We start from the raw sequence: 13,442 nt of genomic DNA, 5'->3' as shown, positions 1-13,442 counted from the left end.
CAGGATTTGATATTTGTTAAATGACTTATTCTTGATAAAATTATGATTTATTTTATTTGTTTACTGTTATTTGCTTTTAACCCAAACTATTGTGACTATTCTCCTTTCTTAAATATTGGTTTAAAGCTCCTTGCCATCGTTGGATGAACGGCGCTTAAATATGCGCAGCCTCTGCGCATAAATGTGCGCAGGAGCTGCGCAGCCTGTGTCTCCATGGCGACGGAGCGGAACCGGAAGTAGAGATGTGGAGCTGCAGAATGAATTATGTGAGCGTCGGTCCCTGCAGCTGCTCCAGCACCTTGTTTTAATCTTTTTATGCGCATTTGGACCTTTTAGCCTCTGCTTGTTGATTCGGTTCTGTGGAGGTAAGACGAGAATTTTCTGTTTGGGCCGAACGGACCGAACCGGAGCCGCTGCTGGAGGATGCTAGCTAAGAAAGCTAACAAAGCTAACTGCTGACCACATTAGCTTCACGCTGGATTAGCTTAATTCTGTCTGAAATATGTTGATTAAAATTAAACATTATGCTGCTGTTATTCAGGGGAACCCGGAGTTTATGGCCAGACAGGGAAACAATGTGATAGTTTAGATTAAAAGCATTCATTTACTAAACACATCTAAAGAAAAACTACCTTCTATAAACGTGAAAGTCGAGACAGGTGCAGTAATTTAGGCTTTTTGTATTTATATGAATAATTAAGATTTAAAAACGAAATCATGCCTCTAAAAAATGCTGAATGTTGCTGGTTAGGATCATTATAGCTTTAAAACTAATCTTTATTCTCTTTATGAAACACGTAAAAAGGTGTTTTGGTTTATTTCATTGTAGTTTAATAGTAGCAGCAGGTCAGGAGGAGTTTTACTAGCTTTTAGATGGTTGCTAACAGAAAAGCACATTTCTTTGATCAAAGCTGAACTCATCCTTCTTCCCTGATTAAAGTCTCTTTAAAACTTCTCTCTGATTTGTTATTGTTAAATTATTAGGACTCCTTTTGGTCGGAACACTTGGTGGTCCAGACTGATTACAATAAGGGTTCCATTATTAAATAATGAGAAATTTCATTTATTTGAATGAAGCCGTTAACGGATGAAGTAATGTTTTAGTTTATTACAAAAGCTAATTTAAGCTTTTAAGCTCATCTGTCAGTAAAGACAAAGGACCCTGATCCATTCTCTCTCCTAAAGTTTGGCAGGAAAATCCTTTATTTTGAGGCCCTTTGTAATAGTAGAGTTAAATAAATATCCAGCAGTCATCGTGCGACAGGCAGGGTACATCCTGGACGGCTTTTCAGTCTTTTTCAGCTTTAAAACGGAGGTGAACAGTTGGATTTTCACTGTTTCACCTCCATTCAGGTGGTTCTCAGGTTCTACGCAGCACAAAGGATCTAACCTGACTTGCACCTCCTCTCAGATCTTTTCCGAATCTTCATCGCTTCCTTCCAGGGCAGGATGAGCGCCGAGGCAGCAGACCGGGTGGCGGCAGTGACCAGCGGTCGGCCCGGCACGCCTCTCCAGGTCTCCTGGTTTGAGTTCCTCCTGGACGGCAGCCTGCTGGAGAAACACCTGCAGAACCCCAACGCTGGTCGGTGTTCTTCACTGAGCCGCGGCGGTCGGGTCGGAACAAGCGGTTATTGTGTTGATAGATGAGTGTTTGCCCTCCAACAGACCCGACTCCAGTCCAGCTCATCGTCCAGTTCCTGGAGCAGGCGTCCAAGCCGTCTGTGAACGAGCAGAACCAGGTGCAGCCGCCGGTGGATAACCGCAGGAACCGAACCCTGAAGCTGCTGGCGCTGAAGGTGGCCGCGCACATGAAGTGGGATCTGGACTCACTGGAGAAAGGGTGCGTGAGCTTCTCCCTGCCGCCGGTTCTGTTCATTCTGTCCGTAAAAGGATCAGAAAGCTGCAAACGGACCTGCTGTGAGATTTAACTTTCCTTCTCTCGCCCAGTCTGACCATTCCTGTGTTAAACATGCTGCTGAACGAGCTGCTGTGTGTGAGCAAAGTGCCAGCAGGCGTCAAACATGTGGACCTGGACCTCTCCACCCTGCCTCCAACCACCGCCATGGCCGTCATCATCTACAACCGCTGGTGAGCAGATTTAAACACAATAATGATAAAAAGCTCAAAGCTTTTCCTTCTGATTCTCATGTTTCTGCGTTTAGATGAAAGGAAGAAAGAGAAACTGGTGTTTTTATCAGTTATCTGCATTTTAATGACGCATTAAATGTCTCTTCTGTTTCTTGTTCTGTTGAAGGGCCATCAGAACCATCGTGCTGAGCAGCTTTCCGGAGAAGCAGACCAAACCAGGACCTCATCAGATGAACATGTAAACGCTGCTGCTGGCTGCTGCATCTTTTAGTTCTGCTTCAACTCTGCAGGATTTATTTTAGAAGTGATTTTTCTGTTTTCTGAACCGTTTCAGTGTTGTGGCCAGACGTTCATTATCCTGCTGAAAGATAAAACTAGTTTTTATTCACCATCCGTTGCTTCGTAGCTTTGGAGCAGAACCAGCCCCCAGCATGACGGGCCCTCCACCCTGCTCTACAGTGGGCGTGGCAGGCTTTTCTACACATCATAGTTTGTGTCACAGCAGAGCGACCTGCAGGGTTAGCTGCTGAGAAGCATCATCTGGTTCTGGTCCAGTTAAAGTCCCAGTAGACAAAGGACACGTTTACGTTTGTGATGGTTGGACAGTTTCCTCTGTGGAGTCTAGTAGATGTTAGAGAGTCGGTCTTGGTGTCGTAAAAGTCAAATAAGATGATTAAAAGCCTTCAGAAAGTCATGCTGCAGTTATAAAAGCTACATTTATTTACTATGGATCAAAGAGGGAACAGTTTAGGAACCAGAAAGGCATGAAACAGATTTTCAGTCCATGGAGGTGTTTCCTGCCAGCGGCTCCTAACCTGCAGGTGGATCCGTGTTCAGCCGCTCTCTCTCCTTCTGCTGCAGGTTGAGCATCGTCCAGCAGGAGAAGGAGATGACGGACAACATCCTGACTGTGGTGAGACGTTTACCCGGCGCCGTTTGGGCCGGCCCGGCCTGTTCTCTCTGACTGACAGCGGTTCTCTTCCCCCCCCCCCCCCCCGCAGCTGAAGGAGCAGGCGGCGGACTCCATCAGCGTCCTGGAAGGAGCGCTGCGGCTGAACAAGGACTCGTACGTTCACACCGTCAGGACTCTGGACCTTCTGGGCTCCGACGCCGCCGCCAACGGGGAAACCGAGTCGTCGACGGCGGGGCTGCGGATCAGCGCCGACGAGCTGCACTGTCAGGTGGGCGTCTGGCCGTCCGGGCCCGCTGCAGGTGGAACCAGAACCTTCCTCTGACCCGTGCTCTGGGTTCTAGGTGCACTACGACCTGGGAGGGATCTTCTTCCAGCAGGGCTGCACCGACCAGCCGGCCTATGAGAAAGCCTGGGAGCACTTCAGGACGGCCAAGGAGCTCCTGAGGAAGGTACGTCCCTCACAAAGCTCTCCTCCTCCTCCTCCCGACCCAGAGTCCCGTTCTGATTGTTCTGTCTCAGCTGGACCAGGCCGTCCACGTCCATCTGGACGAGAAGCGTCTGGCCGGCTACTGGAACGCCTGCAAGGCGCTGACCGGCGACTGCGACCCGGCGGACCCCCACACCACCCAATACGACCAGATCAACAGTCTGATCCGGGCGCGCAACTACCAGGTGGGCGCCGCGGCGTCAGCGCCGAGGTTCTGGAGGTTCTGCAGGTTCTGGAGGTTCTGGAGGTTCTGGAGGAGGAGTCACGTGTGGATGTTGTGCTTTCAGGCCGTCGTCGAGGCGTTCATCGAGGACAACTCGTCCCGCAGCTTACCCAGACACTTCAGGCGCTCCGTCCTCAGAGAGCTGCTGTACCAGGTCCAGCAAGGGTGAGACCAGAACACGACCCGGCTCTGTCGTCCAACAGAACCTCTGCAGCTTTAACCACAGATCAGAGGCTCCGGGCTTTTATTCTGAAATCCCAAACGATAATATCCGGCTGAAACTGAACCGCTTGTTCCCTGGAACGTTAGTCCAGCTGCAGAGGTTCTGTTTGTGAGCAAAGCTGCATGATGACAGCGATCCGGTCGCTCAGAACTCGACCAGAACCGGCCCCGTGTGACCGGGTCGCTCTCTGTGTGCAGGGAGTCCGGCCTGGAGGACGTCTGCCACAAGCTGTGTGTCTGCAACGCGGTGCGAGACGCTCTGGAAGGAGAAGTCCTCAGCGTCCGCTTCCAGCAGCTGCTCCTCAAGCCCAGCAGACGCATGGTGGACTTCATGCTGGAGGTAGGTGCTGGTTCTGATCCGTCACCAGAGATCACAGACGGAGGCGTGCTGGGCTCAGCAGAACCAGCAGGGTCGGGTCGTGATGTTGATCTGATGCCGTTGTGTCCTGCTGCAGGTCTGCACGCGCTCTCTGGACAGAAACTCGCCGTCCGACGCGTCCAGGAGGAACACGGCCGGCTTCTTAAAGTGGGTCACAGCAGAACCACAACTCCAGACCACTGTTACTGTTTCCATCCTGTTCTGTTTGGGTCCGGGTTCTCCTCAGCGAGGCGCATCAGAACCGGGTCACACAGCAGACGGTGTCGGTTTAACAGCGGACGCTCTGATTGGACGGATTTAGACTGGAGGTCACGTCAGTTCAGCCCGTCCTGATCGGACCTCCACAGCTCAGCCTCCTTTACATCAGAACCACCAGGGTCCAAACAGAAAGCCTCACTTTATCCAACATGTTTGGGATGTTTAGGTTTTTACTGTTTTTAGTGTTTTTACTGACCTGTAGCCACAATTAAAGAACGGATAGTGGCTTCCTTCAACGAGTCCGATAGTTATGAACCGAAACTAGAAATGAATTATTATTATTATTATTATTATTATTATTATTATTATTATTATTATTATTATTATTATTATTATTATTATTATTATTATTTTAAAGCTTTGGGCTTTTCGTATCAGCAGCGTTGTTCAGAAAGTTTTTATCAGCGTCATCAAACAGCAAAGGTGAATTTAATCTCAGGGAGACCAGCCTTGTAGAAACTAGTCCCTGCTTTTCTCACGGTCATCCTGACTCCTGTGACGCTCTATAGAGGCGTTAACCGGACCTCTGTGACCCGTCTGCAGCTCCTGCAGAACTCTGCTGGTTCCCTCAGACCCGTAGGAAATAGGGCTGAACGATTTTGGAAAATTAATCTAGTTGCAATTTTTTTTTTTTTTTTTTTTTTTTTTTTTTTTTTTTTTTTTATCTTAATATTGCGATTTAATGCAATTTTTATATATTTTTTTATTTATTTTTTATTTTTTTCTCCCCCCAGTTTAATTTATAATTTCTTTTTAAACATATACAAAACAACAAATCAATTTGTTTCCTCTCCGTGTGGATTAGTTACCAAAAGACCCACAGCATCTAAACTCAGAGCAGAAATGCGTTTAGTTGAAAATGTATTTCAACCAGAATTGCAATTTTGACTTTTTTCTGCATTAAACAAAAGCAACAATTGTTTGTTCAAATGTCCTCTAGATAAGGATGTTTGTAAACAAGGACTATTTAAAACAAGAACTTTTAATGTTTCTATTAATCAGAATATTGTTCAAGAGAACAGCTTTTAGTTGATTTGGACATCAATCCTTGTTGAACATAAAGTCCAACCAACAAACAAGTCTATGTATTAAACTGATTGACCAGAACTTAATGCTATGTATGATTATATAAACTCTAAAACAAGTAATTAAATTAGATTATCTCACTGCTGCAACTGTCTTCCCTTCCATGTGGAGGCAAACCCACTTTAAACATTTTACCAACACCTAATGGACACGTCTGATCCACTAATTGTTACATAGCCAAAAATTGCAGACTCTGCGATTTGGAAATTGCGTTTTTTTTAAATCGCGATTATATTGAAAATGCGATTAATTGTTCAGCCCTAGTAGGAACCAGCATGTTCCATCCTGGCGTCCCTTCACTGGTTCTCTGAGCTACAGAGTTAATTTTAAGCTTTTATTTGTTTATTTGTTTTGTTTATTTGTCTTTGCTCCACCATGTTTATGAGAGCGTAACCAGCCTTACTGCCCCCCCCCCCCATGTGTTTTTTTAAACTGTGCGTTATAAATGAAGCTGATTGATGGTACCGCTGCAGCAGACCTTTTCTCGCTCTGATGGGACTCGTGGTGGGACCCAGCCGTGTCTCTCTGCTGCAGGACTCTGTGTGAGAACCTGGAGGATCTGACTCTGGCGTTCGCCGTCACCGCCCACAAACTCTTCCTGGAGCTGCTGCGCGACGACGACCGCAAGGTTCTGCTGGAGCAGATGAGGAAGAGGTCGGCCACCGTCAACCTGAGCGCCAAACCTCTGCCGTCTTTCTACGACATCCCAGGTAGTGAACCTGCTGCTGCTGTTCCTGCTTCAGGCTTCAGGCTTCAGGCTGAAACTTTCCTCCCTGCAGCTTCAGCCAGCGTCAACATCGGCCAGCTGGAGCAGCAGCTCATCCTCTCCCTGGATCCCCGCCGCATCCGGCAGATCCTCATCGAGCTCCACGGCATGGCGGAGCGGCCCTTCTGGAGAGTCAACAGCAAGGTGACCCCCCCCCCCCCGACCTTTAGTGAGCACCAGAAAAGCCCTGAACGGCTGCACCAACCGTCTGTCTCTCTGTGCAGTGGGAGGTTCCTCCAGACTACGTCAACGTGGTCCTGGCCATCAAAGACAACCTGACCAGAGACCTGGTCTACATCCTCATGGCCAAAGGACTCCACTGCATCTCCATAAAGGTCTGGACCCGGTCTGGACCCAGAGCTGCTGACGATCTCATTTCTGTCGGTGTGGAAACGTTCTTTCTGTCTCCTCAGGACTTCGGCCACGCCCGGCAGCTCTTCTCCGCCGGCCTGGAGCTCGTCACAGAGTTCTCCCCAAAGCTGAGGCAGGTGATGCTCAACGAGATGCTGCTGCTGGACCTGCGGGCCCACGAGACCATGGCCGCCGAGGGCAGCAAGGAGCGGCCGCCGCCGGACCTGGTGAGCCGGGTCAGAGGATACCTGGAGATGAGGATTCACGGTGAGCGAGCGGCGCCGCATTGGGCTACAGGTTCTGGTTCTGGCTCGCTTTAAGCTGGTCCTCAGAGAGGTTCTGTTAGGGCTGGGCGATAAATCGATTTAATCGATTAATTTGAATTTACAATTCTTTAAGATTTCATTTTTGGAAAATCTGGATTTTATTTTGCCAATACACTCATTGGGTTTCCATGAAGAGAACAGCATGTGATGCTGAATATATGTTTAGGCAAAATTATTGTCAAAATATTGTTAAGTAGAAACTTTTTTATACCATAATACAAGGTACTTCATTTACTTATTTACTTTTTTTTTTTTAACTTAGTTTGAAGTTCACAGTGCAGTGAAGCCTGTTCTTAGCTCAATGTGTAAAACCACTAGCAGCAAATGTTTTGTTATATTTTGTTATATTTTCATTGTTTATAATGACACGGCTGCCATCTTGTTTCACAGCTTGTTTTTAGTTGCACTTTGAATTCAGGTCAACTCCCTGACGAAATACTTGACATAAAAGCAAGGTTTTAAAATAATTTCTTTAATTTGTTTTTATGAAACAAAAAGGAGGAAAAAATTGATTAATCGGACTTGGTATGATAAAATCGGAGATTTATTTTTTAATCCATATCGCCCAGCCCTAGTTTCTGCTCTGGAGGATCCTGCCGGGTTTCCGGGTCAGAACAGATGCAGCGTCCCTCCAGAGCTGCGGGGGCCAAAGTGTGGTCCAGGGGCCATTTTTGGCCCTCGGTGTGATTTGTGACCCAGCTCAGCTCTGAGCGACCGTCACGGTTTAGATGCAGCACTTTGTGAACGATTATTGTTCCTGAGAACCGCTGACGATCAGAAATTATTGGATCCATTTTCCTCAACAGTCAAATTTCCTTTTTCATTGAAATATTCAATGTTTCATCTATTCTTTAACATCTAGAAGTTCATTATAAATACATTTTTAAACCCATTTTTTTGGTGTTTTCACCTTTTTGAGGTTTTGGTAGCAGAAAGTTTGCCCCCCCCCCCCCCCGCTGTGGAGGGTTGTGGTTTGTCACTCCTGGTGCGAGCGGCTCAGAGGAGGTGAGGAAGGCCTCCAGGATGACGGACGCCTTCCTTACCTGCAGCAGTTCAGGCCTGAATCCCTCCTGCAGAGCTGTGACGCTGTTCCTGGTTCCTCTGCAGATGTTCCTCTGCGTCAGGTGATCGGGGAGGAGAGCGTGGCCTTCATGCTGAACTGGAGGGAGAACGACTACCTGACTCTGCAGGTGCCGCCGTCTCTGCTCATGAGCAACCCGTATATCAAGGTAAGCTGCTGCAGCATCGTGAGGTTAACGGCTCAGTTCTGCAGCTTTGCATTATGGGTCGGCTCTTTTGTGACTGAACCCCCCCCCCCCACCCCCTGAAGCTCGGGCAGCTCCTGGCCTCCACCTGCAAGGAGCTCCCAGGTCCTAAAGAGAGTCGGCGCACGGCCAAGGAGCTGTGGGACGTGGTGGTCCAGATCTGCAGCGTCTCCGTCCAGCACAAGAGGAGCAGCGACGGCCGCCTGGGTCTGATCAGACAGAGGGACTCGTCTCTGGGCATCATGCAGCGGTGAGTTCTGGTCCGGCCCAGACACTTTGCACGTTTGACTCTCCTCATCCTGATTTGTTTAAACCTCCCAGGAGCAAATTCATCACCTTCATTAAGAAACTCCGGGTGAGTGACCGTCCTCAGGAAATACATCTTAATATGCGGCCCTCTGGGTTCTGACGGTTCTGTCCTCCTTCCTCCAGGAGCCGCTGGTGCTGACGACTCTGATCTCGCTGTTTGTGAGGCTCCACAGCATCGTACGAGTACGTCCCTGCAGGCCGTTCAGCATTTCCTTCTCTGTTGTCGTCAGGCTCAGGATGATTATGATCATTTCCACGAGCTAAACTGACCTCAAAGCGTCTGAGAATGGAGCTAAAAGCAGCCAGAGAGAGATGGCGTTACGTTTGGGGTACCCGACACACAGGCCCCTCGCTTCATGATGATTGATCCAGAGAGGAGGAACCCAGGAGACACAACAAACCGGTCCCATACCCAGGGATTTAAAAGCTCTCTGTGGTGACCTCAGTCTTCTCTGTGGGCAAAAACTATTATCACAAACTCTAAACTTCTCCAAATTAGAAATCAGCTCCAAACTAAATATTTATGCTCCGGTTTGGACCTGCGGGGCTACAGAGGTTCCCCGGCGTCAGCCCTCCATTTTCTCCTAAATGCTGTTTATTAGCGCGTCGTGATTCTGTAAGTCTCACTTTTCTCCACATAATCCGGCAGCGTTTGACTCTAAAGGTTTACCTGCAGTAATGTAGCCGTCGGCCTCGCCTCTGAAACATCGTTAGCCTGTCTGCTATGGAAGAAATACTCTCATTAGAATCAGACTTTTTATAGACATTACATTTATAACACTGCTGTTTTTATCCTGTGAAACTATATATATTATTTTTTTTATGTTAAATTCGGTCTATTTGAAAGACTAGTCAGCAGAAATTCACCGGCTGGTGTCTTTGACGTTCTTGTGACTCAAGCCAATCAGGTTAGTCTACCTGCAGAGAGGCGTGTCTTCACTGGTCAGCTGGTTGGTGGCTACCTGTTGAGACCACTGAGCTCTATAATACACTGGAGTGCTAATCACCGTCTGTTATAACGAGTCGCTTTGAAGCCACCAGCCGCCATATTGGTACTCCCTATTTCCCCCCAGTAACTAGGGAAAATGTGCGCTACAGCATCGAATAACGAGGATTTTCTCATGTTCAGGGGGGGCTAAAGACTTTTAAAATGTCAAATGCCATATAGTTTTATGTTATGTTCTAAAAATATCAAGTACTGAGAAAGTCATGTGCTGAAATATTTTGCATTTTATTTATTTAAATATATATGTTTAACATTTATAAATATATAAATAACAATATACAAAAACATATATTTACATATGTGTATACATATATATATATACATATATACACATACTTATATATATATATATATATATATATATATATATATATATATATATATATATATATATATATATATATATATATATATATATATATATATAAATTTAATATGAATAACATGTAAAATATTTCAGCACCTAATTTCCTATTAGTTGATAGTGTTAGTACATCCACTGACTGTAGAATTACCTGTGAAACGTTTTCACACAGCCAGAAAACTGCTTGTTGTTGGAACCAAATCCTGTGGGATTCTGATTCTGATGTACAGCAAGGCTGCAGTTTCTCTTCTGGCTCAGACACAGCAGCTAAAGCTGATCATTGTTTGTAATTATTTAATAATTAAGCGATCCCACATCCATACATGTTCATGTTAGAAATGTCTTTATTGAGGAAATCAGAGGCTGGTTTCCAGCTGGCTTTGTTGTAGAAATGACATCATCCACATTTAAGGGCATGACTCAAAATGTGACCAGAAAATGATTGTTTTGCTTTGAAAAGCCGTCCTGCCTTCAGGCTTTCTGCTGCTCTGATCTTTATTTGCCCGAGTCAGCATCTGTCTTCTTCTTCTTCCTCCTCAGGACGACATTGTGAACGAAGTGACAGCCGAGCATCTCTCCATCTGGCCGTCCTCTCTTCCTAAGTGAGTTCCTGGTCTCCAGGCTGTTCTGCAGCGCCGTGGCTCCTGCCGGGTCGGCGGCGCCGCTGCAGCCTCCCTGACCCGGTGTGTAACGGCGTGTTTGTGTTGAGCAGCATCCAGGCGGTGGACGTGGAGGCCGTGGCTGTAACCGTCAAAGAGCTGGTGTCCTACGCCCTGACGCTCAACCCCAACAACCAGTCGTGGCTCGTCACGCAGGCCGACATCTACTTTGGTGAGCAGCCGTGACGTGAGCCGGTGACGGCCGGCGTTTCCCGCAGCACCTTGAAGCTGAAGGACTCTCCGTGTTTTTGCAGTGACCAATCAGTACTCAGCGGCTCTCAGCTTCTACCTGCAGGCTGGAGCCGTGTGCTCAGACTTCTTCACCAAACCTGTTCCTCCAGACGTCTACACAGACCAGGTGAAACATCACACCTGTTCACCCGCTCTGCTCGTTTACCTCATCCTAAAATCCAATCTTTGTTTGATCAGGGGGGAAAAAAATCCCATTTTAAAATTAACCGAATCCTCAGTTTGTTTTTTAAATCTCTCGTTTTATTTATACTTTGCTTGTAAAAATGTTGGAAAAGTTGTAAAGATCATAACTTTGTTTCCTGTGGTATAAACATGACCCGTTTCTGCCCCCCGCTCCTCAAAATGGGAAAGACATTGAGGTTAGGCAGCTGAGTGTTGGGTGTTAATTGGTCAGGACACAGCTTGAACCGTCGGAGCGATGATGAAACATGAACAGAACATCTCTGAAGCTCACTGCTGGAGAACCACAGCAAAGAGCTTCACCTCAGGCTCACAAAGTCTCCATTTCTTTGGCTGCAGGAGGGGCAATGATTACAGCTGCTGTGATTTTAATAAAAATAATTATTTCTCACCAGGAGATGGTTCCCTCCTGAATAAATGTTCTCAGGTTTTTACTGAGAGATTGTTCTGCTGCCACATAGCAGTAGCAGCTAGCGCTCCATAAAGACCATTACTAGCTGTGCTGCTTTCTACTTACCTTAATTCGTCTCCATGTGATGTGGTCTTAATATTATCGGCTCTCAGACTTTCTAATAATGAGAGATGCACCATTTATTTATTTTTTTTAACAAAACTTCATTGAACACTTCTAGAAAGAATTAAATTCACCATGACATTAACAGCTCGCTGCTGTGGAACGTCTCTTCTGTTATCTGCAGGTCGCTTTGTGGTCTAGAACCGTTCAGACAGAATTCTGATTTATTAATAATATGATCGGCCACCTAAAAAAATAAAAATAAATGATTTCAGCAAAAAGAGAGGAATTGGGCATCAAGACCTGCAGTGTGAACCTAGCCTAAGTCCTGTAAGATAAATACCAGCATGTTTATTATCAAGTTCTCGTAAAGCTGAGAAATCTGCAGTACTCCGTGTTAACCAGTAGGGGGCGCCGTGTATCTGTTAAAACAGAAGCCAGATCCAATCAGAGGGCCGTTAATGAGCCCGTGTCTCCTGCAGGTTCTGAAGAGGATGATCAAGTGCTGCTCCATGATGAGCTGCCACACCCAGGTGAGCGGTCTCAGCAGCCGTTCTCAGGTGGGATCGGGGGAAAAGTTCACCTGGCTGAGACGTTTGATGTTCTGATCCGACTCCTCAGGTGGCGGTTCTGTGCCAGTTTCTCCGAGAGGTCGACTACATGACGGCGTTCAAAGCTCTTCAGGAGCAGAACAGGTAAAGCACACCTGGCCTCAGTAACCTGACGGTCCCACCTGAGGCGCTCCTAACCAGGTGTGACGTGTCTTCTCAGCCACGACGCCATGGACTCCTTCTACGACTACATCTGGGACGTCACCATCCTGGAGTACCTCACCCGTATCCTTTCTGTGTCTGAGGCCAGTACACCTTCACGTCTGCAGAGGAACGCTCGTTCTTCCTCAACCTGAGCGCAGACATCCACCACAAGCGAGGCGAGATGGAGAAGAGGCAGATCGCCGTAAGTCCTCAGCGTTTAGTTCAGGACCAAACGGGCGATTAAATCAGCTCAATTCAGCAGACAAGCAAAACCTACAGTTTGATTTTAGGATCATTTCCTTCTTTGTTATCCTCAACCAGGAAGAAGGGAATCGCTGCTCAGAGCCGCTTTAGTCTTTGTCTCTGAGTCGACTCTTTATGTGAATCTTTTCTAAGGGAGGGACAGATTTGTTTTGATGAGACGCTTCTAGCAAAGTCCACAGTGATGGTGAGTTGTTCCACCTGTCCAGGTGAAGGCGATCGGACAGACGGAGCTGAACAGCAGCAACCCGGAGGAGGTTCTGCAGCTGGCGGCTCAGAAGCGGAAGAAGAGGTTCCTGCAGGCCATGGCGAAGCTCTACTTCTGAAGAACCGGACAATTTATTTTGTTACAAAAAAATAAAGCTTTTAACAGGCGCAGCAGGCTGGCTCTCATCATTTAAAGCCTCTAACGGATCAGTGAAGATGACCAGGAAGTGTGTGTGTGTGTGTGTGTGTGTGTGTGTGTGTGTGTGTGTGTGTGTGTGTGTGTGTGTGTGTGTGTGTGTGTGTTTATGTTGTCTACTTAGAACCTTTTCCTGCACCAAGCTTTTGGAGGTCCAGGGGTTTTATGGGGACATAAACCCAGTGAGCTATATTATACACTGGAGTGCTAATCGCCGCTGTTATAACGAGTCGCTGTGAAGCCACCAGCCGCCATATTGGTACTCCCTATTTTCCTCCAGTAACTAGGGAATATGTGCGCTACAGCATCGAATAACGAGGATTTTCTCATGTTCAGGGGGGGCTTAAAACTTTTAAAATGTCAAATGCCATATAG

At 46.9% G+C, this 13,442-nt stretch overlaps 1 protein-coding gene across 2 annotated transcripts; it reads left to right on the top strand.

The window, feature by feature from the left end:
- The first annotated feature begins 192 nt into the window (after window positions 1-192).
- ints8 (integrator complex subunit 8) lies at window positions 193-13,043 on the top strand. Of its 2 annotated transcripts, none has more exons than XM_021311431.2 (28): window positions 193-266; window positions 1,444-1,582; window positions 1,666-1,840; window positions 1,948-2,088; window positions 2,255-2,326; window positions 2,950-3,001; window positions 3,090-3,269; window positions 3,343-3,450; window positions 3,521-3,673; window positions 3,776-3,876; window positions 4,132-4,273; window positions 4,389-4,459; window positions 6,191-6,366; window positions 6,436-6,566; window positions 6,647-6,757; window positions 6,836-7,040; window positions 8,207-8,328; window positions 8,430-8,614; window positions 8,686-8,719; window positions 8,797-8,856; window positions 10,584-10,645; window positions 10,756-10,874; window positions 10,957-11,060; window positions 12,131-12,181; window positions 12,270-12,343; window positions 12,420-12,484; window positions 12,562-12,605; window positions 12,874-13,043. In XM_021311431.2, exons 1-28 carry the CDS (start codon window positions 243-245, stop codon window positions 12,988-12,990), a joined length of 3,018 nt encoding a protein of 1,005 aa, XP_021167106.2. In that variant the 5' UTR covers window positions 193-242; the 3' UTR covers window positions 12,991-13,043. The 2 variants fall into 2 exon arrangements, with proteins under 2 accessions (XP_021167106.2, XP_012709494.2); XM_012854040.3 differs by having other exon boundaries at window positions 221-365.
- The last annotated feature ends 399 nt before the right edge of the window (window positions 13,044-13,442 follow it).

The sequence above is a fragment of the Fundulus heteroclitus genome, chromosome 13 (genome assembly GCF_011125445.2).
Source record: "Fundulus heteroclitus isolate FHET01 chromosome 13, MU-UCD_Fhet_4.1, whole genome shotgun sequence".
NCBI lineage: Eukaryota > Metazoa > Chordata > Actinopteri > Cyprinodontiformes > Fundulidae > Fundulus > Fundulus heteroclitus.
This window is presented reverse-complemented; position numbering and strand designations above follow the sequence as displayed.

Bases quoted from the DNA above. Each gene is read 5' to 3' on its own strand.
- ints8 (XM_021311431.2), top strand. From the start codon at position 243: ATGTGGAGCTGCAGAATGAATTAT. The intron at 3,270-3,342 runs GTGGGCGTCTGG...TCTGGGTTCTAG, and splicing joins CCGACGAGCTGCACTGTCAG to GTGCACTACGACCTGGGAGG. The intron at 4,274-4,388 runs GTAGGTGCTGGT...GTCCTGCTGCAG, and splicing joins TGGTGGACTTCATGCTGGAG to GTCTGCACGCGCTCTCTGGA.